This window comes from Nothobranchius furzeri, chromosome 13, assembly GCF_043380555.1.
Source record: "Nothobranchius furzeri strain GRZ-AD chromosome 13, NfurGRZ-RIMD1, whole genome shotgun sequence".
In the NCBI taxonomy this organism is placed as follows: domain Eukaryota; kingdom Metazoa; phylum Chordata; class Actinopteri; order Cyprinodontiformes; family Nothobranchiidae; genus Nothobranchius; species Nothobranchius furzeri.
This window is the reverse complement of record NC_091753.1, coordinates 22,233,628-22,244,296: the sequence shown is the minus strand read 5'-3', so window position 1 is coordinate 22,244,296 and position 10,669 is coordinate 22,233,628. Positions and strand designations below refer to the sequence as shown.

General features: G+C 44.8%; 1 protein-coding gene across 1 annotated transcript in view; it reads right to left on the bottom strand.

Moving 5' to 3' along the window:
- Positions 1–225: 225 nt before the first annotated feature.
- The window catches only part of LOC107373509 (ATP-binding cassette sub-family G member 4), a 34,475-nt gene continuing 24,031 nt past the window's right edge, over positions 226–10,669 (bottom strand). The window contains exons 10-15 of the mRNA XM_070543397.1: positions 10,546–10,644; positions 10,297–10,465; positions 10,072–10,172; positions 4,285–4,443; positions 4,084–4,202; positions 226–592 (exon numbers count right to left, since the gene is read on the bottom strand). Of these exons, the coding sequence (XP_070399498.1) occupies positions 367–592; positions 4,084–4,202; positions 4,285–4,443; positions 10,072–10,172; positions 10,297–10,465; positions 10,546–10,644 (873 nt within the window). The 3' untranslated portion in view covers positions 226–366. The remainder of the gene's footprint in view (positions 593–4,083; positions 4,203–4,284; positions 4,444–10,071; positions 10,173–10,296; positions 10,466–10,545; positions 10,645–10,669) is intronic.

Below are 10,669 nucleotides of genomic sequence, written 5' to 3'. Positions count from 1 at the left end.
AAATACATCTTAGGTTTTATCTTTTTCAACTTTGAGTTAGGAGACACAGTAAATCACATTCATGTAACAGTTATATTTTGTGTCTATAGGGCAGATGTAAACGCATGATTGGTCACACAAAGTACCAAGTAGAAAATTACAAAGTCCCAAACCTCCGACAAACGTCAGCCTAGTGAAGAGAAGCCTGTATGCAGATAAATACTGAATCTGCAGACAACACGCCAACACAAGGTAAGACTGAAGGTGGTGATTTATGACATTAACATATTATGGTCCATACCATCGCAGTTTGCTGGAGGAGCAGAATCAAGATCTGAGTTGTGTAGCAGCAATGAGTGTGATAGACATCCTCAAGGAACGCAAAGCTTATCTCTCAGACTTGACCTTATAGCGGAGGACCAGATAGGTGGCCAGTCGTAGGATGATGAAGAAAACACCCAGAACAATGAAATCGACGTGAAGCTTTGCATCTTCTACATCTAAGAGCTGAAGAACCTCTTCAGGCTTCTGGAACTTACACACCTTCCCTGGACACTCCAGCTCTGAGCGGTTCATCCCGTAGATCGACAGGATCACACCTTCAAAGCTGTACCTGGAAAACAGAAGTCCATCTTCACTCTTAGGCACCGTTCAAATGTTTCCAATCATTTTGACACAGATTTGAGGGTTAATGTTAAACGGTCAGTTTAAAACACTCAGCAGCTTTATTTGTATAGCACATTTCACATACGGGAGAAATTCAGTGTGCTCACCAGAAGCATGATCAACAGGAACATGAAACATTAAAATCAATGTGACAACATAAAACAGCAGATTTTAAAATCAAGTTTAAATTTAGAATCAACTAAATACAGAAATAAATTGATATGAGTGTCGGCCCAGGGAGACGAGGGTTCAAATCCTGGTTGGGGTCATACTTTGAAAAAATGGGACCCAATGCCTCTCTGCTTGATATTCAGCATTAAGGGGTTGGATTGGGGGGATAAACCACCACGTGGTTCCCAAGCACTCTCTTAGATCTGGGTATCATCTGCATAACAATGATAGGCAATGCTGTTATAGTGCACAACCTGACCCGAGGACAGCATGTAGAGATTAGCTGTTTTTACAAAACAATGGCATCAATTTTTCACAACGCTGTGGCAGCACTGGGACCCTTAGGTCATTTATAAGTGGTCAGACCGTGGCGGCAATGTGGTGCAATCGTGTCCTTTTTATAAAAGATTAGGCGATGGCGGCATAAAGGGGGTATGAGGGCGGTCTCTGCGCTGCCGCAGACTTCCGTTGGTCTTGGACATAACTTGCTTTTTATTGCGATTGAACCGCGATTGTTACATTTTTTTAACAAGCCGCTCCTAAAGATGTCTGTCCCCATCAGTCCCTGTGCAGTCTCTGATGATCTGAGCTTCAGCTCTAACAGAGACACTCATGGAGCGCTGCAGCGCTCCTGTTTGCCGTCTAAGCTGATTTTGTTCAAAAGCAAAACCTACGGCCCGTGTTTACTTTCATATTCAATATATTTCTCGGCATTAACTTCCCATGTCATCATGATACCTCCCTCTGTTGCGCCACGGCACAATAGCCGTTTATTAGACAGACCATTACCGCAATATTACTACCAAGCAAGGCGGAACGACTGCTGCAAAATTCATACGTCGTCATGCTGGCATGGCGCGTTTATAAGACACACCGTTGCTGTAATATTACACCAGCACGGTGTGTCTACTCTTGTAAGAAGAGCTACTGAAGAGCAGTGATCCAAGAATTGAGCCTTGGGGGACCCCTCATGTTATGCTTGATAGTCCCACCCAGTTTATGAGCCTATCAAGAAGGGAGTTGTGGTCCCCAGTGTCAACAGCTGCTCTGAGATTGAACATCACCAACACAAATGTTTTGCCTGCATCTGCATTGGGTAATGGCGTCAAGGACTTCTCAAGTTTTACAGTTCAAATGATGTAGAAGTGAATAAACATGATTAGTCAGACTTGTTGACATATTTATATGTTCTATAAAAACTGAAGCAGTATGATCACTCAGATGCCATTTTGAGAACAACTGAAGTGTGATCATACTTTAAGGCCCTGTCCACACGTAGCAGGGGATCTGCCAAAACATAGATATTTTTCTACGTTTTGGCCTGTCATCCACACGAAAACGGCGTTTTTTCACACGAAAACGGATCTTTTAAAAAACTCCGGCTAAAGTGAAGATCTGCGTTTTCTCCGTTTTGGGTGTCTGCGTGTGGACAGACAAAACCGGAGTTTTAAGGTCTGCAACGTCACTTTCCGCGACAAAAAAAAAATGCTGACATCACGTGTACGACCTGTGTTTACACTAGCCGACAGCATGGATGCCCTCAGAGCTGCGCTGGCTTTATCAGTTGTCCAAGCGCTTTTTGCTTGTTTGTTTTTGCAAGCGGAATTACTGCTCCTTGCGGAAGACCACAGAGGAAGGACGAGGTTAAGAACGGGGGAAGTACTGCCGCCTACAGGTCTGGCATGTTCTTAACAACGCATTTATCCGGGTACGTGTGGACAGAGTTTGTTTTTAAAACGAGGTGGTGTGGATGCAAGTTTTTGGAGGGGCGGATATTCGTTTTTAAAAAAACCCGGCTACGTGTGGACTAGGCCTAAGATGGCCTCTTTTACTCTGATATATTCAGAAAAGTCCTCTGAAGCCATGGCCACATATGCTGCGCGGGCTTTTCCTGGAAGATGTGGTACCAGCCTCACTGCCCAGTCCCTTTCCGGCCACAGGTATGCCGTTGCTAATTGTTCAAAGGTCATCAGATTATGTTCAATATCATTCCCCTCCTCCAGCTTTGGCACCGCCGGCTGAGACCATCCTCTTGCTGCTGGCTCACCATTGGAGGGTTCGTCATCCGGCTGTGAGGGACTCGAGCCCCCATCTGACTGAGACGAAGGGTCCGGCTGAGGATCATGTTCACTTCCCCGCTGCCCGTCCAGGTCATCTTGGAGGTTATAAACTTGAACTTGAATTTGGCTCCATCTCCTTTCCTGCTTGATTGCTTTCTTGTCCCAAATGTCAGTGAACTCACTTTGGGACTGTAGGCATTTTTGCAGCATGGCAACAATAGAGCTCATATCCCCTGAAGCTGGGGACTCCTCTCCGGTGCGCGTAGCTACGGCCGGCCGCCCCGTAGCCATTTCCTGCTCCATCTCCTCCACCACTTCCGCCTCAACAGCCTTGCTGCTCTTTGACTGCTGCTTTGGATCCATGATTACTCCTACTGGACAGCTCTTGATGTCAGCGCCACATCCCACCTCTGCCACCAACTGTACGGTTTTGGCCCAGACAGAGCCTCTGCCTCAGGATGTTACCAGATGTTTGTCAACAGAAGAAAAAGCAAGAGTCCAGGATGTTGCAGAGCTCTGACTTTTTATCCTTTTTTTCTGAACACAAACAATCCATGACATTGGGGCATGGATTCCCCTTAACAAGCAATCAACCAACCAACAACAGTGCCGAATCCACCATTTTAAAGCTAACTTAGAACCAACCATTATGACATGGGCAGGGGAAACAATTAGCTTGAAATCCTACAATCAATAAAGCACATCTCAACAAATATTTCAAACAATCTATTTACATATTTACCTCCTACCTTAACTCAAAAGAACAAAAACAACAACAACTACACTTAAACAAACACAAGATAACCTCCTCTCCCCCCTCTCTCTTCAGTCAGTTAGTTTCTTCCTCAATGGAGCTGATTAAGCACATCAGGAACTGATCATGGCTGCCTATGGGCGCGCTTCCATGGCAACACTTAAATGACCTCAGAAGGAAAGGAGTGATGATCACCAATAAATCAACTTAACTTAAAGTAATTTATAGATTACCAAGCTTATTTGACCTAAAACACACACAGAAATACAGGATTAAACAGAAACAAGAGACATAACTATTAGTGAGGAGATAAATCCCTCACAGACTGCTGAAGGACTTACTGACCACTTGACAACTCTTGTTGTGAATTGGCGCAATATAAACAAACTTTATTGAAATAAAGCATCAGGTGATGAATTGTTCTACTGAGATTCTACATAATCGTAAACACACCTGACATAAGATACATATGAGCTCCACTGCAGATAGTTGGGTATCGTGTCAAAGTTCACAAAGAATCCAGAGAATAGCAGCACAGGGATAGCTGTGACAGGTCCTATAAATGTAGCGACCTGTGGGACAGAAGACACAACCTGTTGTTCACGGACAGCATGAGACATGAAGTCCAACAGAACCACTACAAACTAGCAATACCTGGAGGGACGTGGAGGCAGCACCAACCAGTAGGCCCAGGGACTGGGCCACCAGGGCGGTGCAGATGGACAGGGCGATGAAGAGCAGGTACCGAGGGGCTTCAGGCGGCTGCTCTGTCATCCAGTACACAATGCTGCAGTACATTATGGGACAAATCACCTGCAACAGCAACTGTATTAGCTGCAGGGTTACCAGTTGGCAAGATGCAGCTAATGAACCTGAACTGACACACAAGGGAGGGCCTGTGCCTGATTGTGTTGTTTTATTATGTGCAACGCTTTGGTCGGTTGTAATGCCATGTTAAAAGCACACTATAAATTAAGTGTTACGGTATGATAAATGTATTTACACACAGATCTGTGCATTTTGTGCATAGGAACTATTTTATGCATTGTGTTTTGTACTTGTGCATAGAAATGTCCCTAAATAAAAGAATAGAATAGAACAGAATGCCTTTATTGTCACTATACACAAATATAATGAGATTAAATGCAACAACTTCAGTGCAGTCAAAACACAATAAACAATAAAAAAAAACTAGCGGTACAAAGCTGCGCTATACCAACACATTCTCACTCCCAGCGCGTCAAAAACAAACGCTTGGGCAGCCACCCTCCGCGTCAGACCCCTGACGCCAAAAGTGCCCTTTTTCATCACTTATGTGCGAAAAGGTGTTTTTCCCTTTTCTGACTGCAGATCCCAGTGCAGCGTAAAACTGACGCGATGGGATGTCCGCTGATGCTGCACCGAACCAGCTCATTTAACCGCACCTAAACTTTAACGTTTTGCTATTTATAACCTTCCCCTCGTCCTCATCCTAACCTTAACCCTCTTGCTACCTAAAACGTTACTCTCACTGTAATCAAGCGTTTGTTTCCCATGCATTCTGACTGAGTTTTCAAATTTGCCGCCCAAGGGGAATGTTAGAACATACCATCTGAAGAAATACGCTCCTCAATGTCTAATGGCTTTATTGACAAGGAGGAAGGAGCCCTGCGGCGACATACAAAGCTGAGTGAACAGAATAACAGCAGCGTGAAGCAGCAGCATGGGCTGAAGGCCAAAGCTAAGCAATGCGGTAAAATAGGTCAATAAATGCAGTGCGGCTTAGCATGCATACTGACAATGTGAACAATCCTTGAACTAGCTTAACAAGCAGGTGAAGACTTACAGATACAAGTCGAACAGTAGCATGGATAGACAGCAATGTGATGGTTGAGCAGCAGCAATCCAAATGAGAAGCAGCAGTATATACAGTCAGGGATAGTCACATGTACGTGACTTCAGGCACATCCCTGAATACACCTTTTTCCCTCGAGGTTTGATTACAGCACACCCTAGTGGCCAGTGGTGACCTCCGCACCATCTGGCGAGGGGGAGGTTACAAATGCACTCTACTTTTAACCTCCACCTGGGTAGTTGAAACCTCCCCCTCGCATTGCCTCAGTCCAAACCCGACCAATGACGAGGCGGCTCCCGCCGTTCACTTCATAGAGCCGGCTTTTAGAGCGACTGACACATCACTAACGTGTTAGCTAATAAGATGGTTGAGGTTAAAATACGGGTGAGGGGAAGGTTAAATAACAAGAGGATAAGGTTAGGGTGAGGTACAATGAGCTTGTTTGGTGCCCTGGCTGCTGACATCCCATCGCGTCAGTTTTACGCTGCATTGGGATCTGCAGTCAGAAAAGGGAAAAACCCCTTTTCGCACATAAGTGACGAAAAAGGGCACTTTTGGCGTCAGGGGTCTGACGCGGAGGGTGGCTGACCAATCATTTGTTTTTGACGCGCTGGGAGTGAGAATGTGTTGGGTATACACATATTGGATATTGCACAGATTGATGGGCAGATGTGAGACATGAGGTTGGGTGTCCGTGCATGTTTGAGTTTAAGGTGGTCATGGCTTTCAGAAAAAAAGTGTTCTTGAGCCTGTTTGTCCTGGTTGTGACACATCTGTATCAGCTCCAGGAGGGCAACAGGTCAAACTGGTCACAGCCAGGGTGGGAGCTGTCCTTGATTATGTTTTTTCTCTGTCGAGGCAGTGGGAGGTGTAAATATCCATTAGGGAGGGTGGCGGGCAGTCGATGATCCTCCTTGCTGCATTTAAATCTGTCTGAAACCTCTTCCTGTCTGCAGGGGCGTAGCACCAAATTCTGGGCCCTAGGTACAAGTCTTCTAGGTGGGCCCCATGCTCAATTACTTTATCTCTCTTACACATTTTTTGTCATGCTATAAGACAAGATAATAAATATGATCTTAGTTTAACCTCTATATTGAGCAAATACAAATGCCAGCATAATAAAAGTGAAATGCCCAGACTTCACATATAATTATTTTTATTTGCCAACAATGTGTTCAAACAAAAATCCTGGAATTTATTTTCCAGTAAATGCCCACTGACGGGTCTTCATGTTAGCAAAATCACTTATGAGATCTTTAAAGTCCAATCCTTTGGCTAATTGGCTTTCAATAGAAAGAAGAGCTAGGATGTTCAGTCTATCCTGGGACATTGTTGATCTCAAATAATTTTTCACCAGTTTCAGTTTGCTAAAAGCCCGTTCACCCCCAGCAACAGTCACAGGTAGTGTGCAAAATATCCTCAGTCCCATACAAACTTCTCCAAAAATGCTCTGTAATTGCATCCTGTAGATAGCATTAAGCAGCTCAAGAGGAGACCGAATGTGTGGAAATGTGGCACCATATATTGTTCTCAGGTGTAGCATCTCATTCTCAAATTCAGCTGTGAGATCCTTGTAATGTTTTCTCATCAGTGCCTGGCATGATATCTTCATCTGCTCTTCAGTCATGTCTGTCATGGTTCATGATGTTAAGCTTTGCTGATATATATTGATATATTAAATACATATGACATGAAATAAACCAGGTTCTCTCTGTGAATGTAATGTACTCTAAATTTTATAATCCCTGCATTATCAGCCAAATTATAAGATTGTCCGTTTTCATGATCAAATATAAAGAAATTTAAAATAGGCTTAAAATATCTAACCAAGTCAATAACAATCCTCTAACACCAGTGTCATCATGCTATACGAAAAACAGTGGCAGCTTCTCATTCCTGAGATTACCACGAATCCATCGATACCAAGTTTGTCCTGGTCCATGACTGGGAAGGAGCTGAAATATCCACACAGAGTGAACCTGTTTTTACTGCGAGGTCCGCGAATTAATTGGCGGACATATACATATATATATATATATATATATATATATATGTATATATATGTATATATATATATATATATATATATATATATATATTAATTAGTGTTTTCACTGATAACACTAATTAATTTATATTTGATCTTGATGGTGAAACTAAAGGCGTTTAACACTGAACTCCTAACATGAATGCAGCTTCTGACAGCTAGCTAATATCAGCTAAAACTGTGTTCTGCTGCTGCTGCTCACCGTCCTTCTACTTGCTTCTGTTCAATTAACTTTTCCTCCTTCTCCTTCTTTTCTTTTCTTTTCTTTTCTGGAAGCCAGATTTCCCTTTCTTGGGAAAAGACATGACTGACTCTCCTGCCTCCAGCTCTGGCTGTCGGCATCTGCGATGTCTCATTAGCTGTACATGCGGCCGTGCAGCCCCTGGCCGCTGGTGTGGACTAAACCACTTTGCACATTTTTAAGGGGTGATAGATGCCTCAGAGATTATTCAGTTATTATTTTTAAGGCAAAATTCTGTTTCTTAACCCCTTTATCCAGGTAAAGGGAAGTTTATTAAGACCTTAAGTAAGTTGGGGGAAAAAAACAACAACAATAAAACATTTTTATTCAAAGCTGTCTCAGGGCCCCTCCCTGCAGTGGGCCCTGGGTAAACGGTACCCTTTCCCCCCCCAGTCCGACGCCCCTGCCTGTCTGCCATGGTGCAGCTGCCTTACCATACAATGCATAGGTCAGTAGCAGGTTGGAGTCTAGGTTGTGCTTCCTGAGGACCTTCACGAAGTATATCTGCTACTGAGCCTTCTTGATCACAGCTGTGATGTTGTCTGTCCAGGAGACGCCGGCAGAAAAGATGACTGTGTTAAAAGCTTAGCTGTAATCCACAAAGAGCATCCGGACATAGCTCTGCCGCTGCTCCAGGTGGCTCAGCACAGAGTGGAGGGATATGGGGATGGCGTCTGTGGATCTGTTTGAGTGGTAGGCAAACTTGTCCTGGGGGAGATAGACTTTGATGTGTTGGCACACTAGTTTCTCAAAGAACTTCATCAGCTCAGTGGCCAAGTGGTAGAGTGTCCGCCCTGAGACTGAGAGATCAGGGTTCAATTCCTGGTCGGGTCATACCAAAGACTTATGGGCCATTCCCATCTGTACCGGGTCGGCCCGGGCCGGGTAGCATAGGTTGTTTACATATCTGGGTGGCCTGGTATTTTTCCGGGCCAACCAAGGCTCATTCTCAGCCCTCTTCTCGAGGGGGTCTGCTTCAGGCCGACCAGGGCCAACACACCCACTGCTGACAGCAAATTCACACCTTCCATTAGAGTTATGGGCCATTCCCATCTGTACCGGGTCGGCCCGGGCCGGGTAGCCCCAGTCGGCCCCAGCCTGGCCCGGTTGATTCCACACATCCTTGCCTTAAGCCCCTGTGGGCTGATTCTACCCACCAATCAGAGGCTTGCTCTAATGGAAGGTGTGATTGGGCTGATTCTACCCACCAATCAGAGGCTTGCTCTAATGGAAGGTGTGAATTTGCTGTCAGCAGTGGGCGTGTTGGCCCTGGTCGGCCTGAAGCAGTACCCCTCGGGAAGAGGGCCAAGAATGAGCCTTGGTTGGCCCGGGAAAATTCCAGGCCACCCAGATATGTAAACAACCTACGCTACCCGGCCCGGGCCGACCCGGTACAGGTGGGAATGGGGCTAAAGCCTCTGATTGGTGGGTAGAATCAGCCCACATGGGCTTAAGGCAAAGATGTGTGGAATCAACCGGGCCAGGCTGGGGCCAACTGGGGCTACCCGGCCCGGGCCGACCCGGTACAGATGGGAATGGCCCATTAGAAAAAAATGGGACCCAATGCCTCCCTGCTTGACACTCAGCAATAAGGGATTGGATTTGGGGGGGGGGGTAAAACCACCAAATGGTTCCTGAGCACAGCTGTGTCTGCAGCTCACCACTCCCCCAGGGGATGGGTCAAATGTGGAGAACAAATTTCTCACACACATCAGTGTGTGTGAGAACTGATGGGACTTTAACTTTTAAACTTTAATTTCATGATTACCGGGGTGAGTGCCCAGGGTAATAATCATATAGGCTGGGATTATTCAATGGTCGATTGGAGGAACATGCGTACGAGAGGACACAGCATGTTTCATAAATCAGGATTTAGCACTTGTGTATAAGCGTTAAATTTCATTTGTAGGAAGGAATAGGACACTTTCTACAAATGTTTGATAAATGAGGGCCCTGGGCCCAACGTGTTGATGCTTTGTTCCTGATTTAGTTCTGACTTTAGCCTTTTGGCCCAGTGCTCCATCATGCTGGCGAAGATGTTGTTCATTAATTAACATTTGTTGAATGGTTGAAGGAGGTTCTCTGGTAGGATGTTTGGTACTATTCTTCATTCACGGATGTTCTGAGACTAAACTGTGAATGAGTCAATCTCCTTGGCCATCTTCTTTTCAAATGCAAGAAGAATACAAAGAAGAAGAAACCCCACTTTCAACCATAGAGAAGTGAGAAACTTATTAAGTGTTGCTTCAACTGATATTTGAGTCATTCACCAAACCCTTGACCTCAGTTTTACAGCTTTGTCAGGCTGATCCAGCTCACCTGAAATGGGATGTCAGCCATAGTTTTGGCCAGGTAGTAGGCCTTCAGGCTATACCAGTAGTTCAGATGCTCCCTCAGGAACACCGACATCTCCAGAGGAACTGTTGGATCATATGTTTACACATCGAACAATACACCAGCTTGTGAATAAGGAGGCTGAAGTTTGACATTACTTGTTATCCCAAAAATGTGCCAAAAATTGAGCAATTACTGGATGATACTCACATGTCAGCACAGTTGGCATGAGTGCTCCAAACATGAGAAAGAGCATAGAAAAGAAGAGAAATCCAGTGTTGTTGAACACCCTGCTTGCATCATTCCCAATGTTCAAATAGAGCAAGCCTATTATAACGCCGATAGAGATGTGGGACATCAATCTAAGGTGGGTCAAAACCTAAACAAGGGTCAGACTGATTAAACTTCTGAAAGTTTGACATGAAGCTGTCTTTATTTCATCTCTGTGAGGTCACCAACCTGATCTCGACATATGGTTATGAAGGTTCTCTTGAAGAGAATGCAGAACTGTGTGAGTGTGCTTGTGGCAAAAGAATGGCTCTCTATGTGCTGAGATTTCTGTAACACACCAATGTTAATTTGA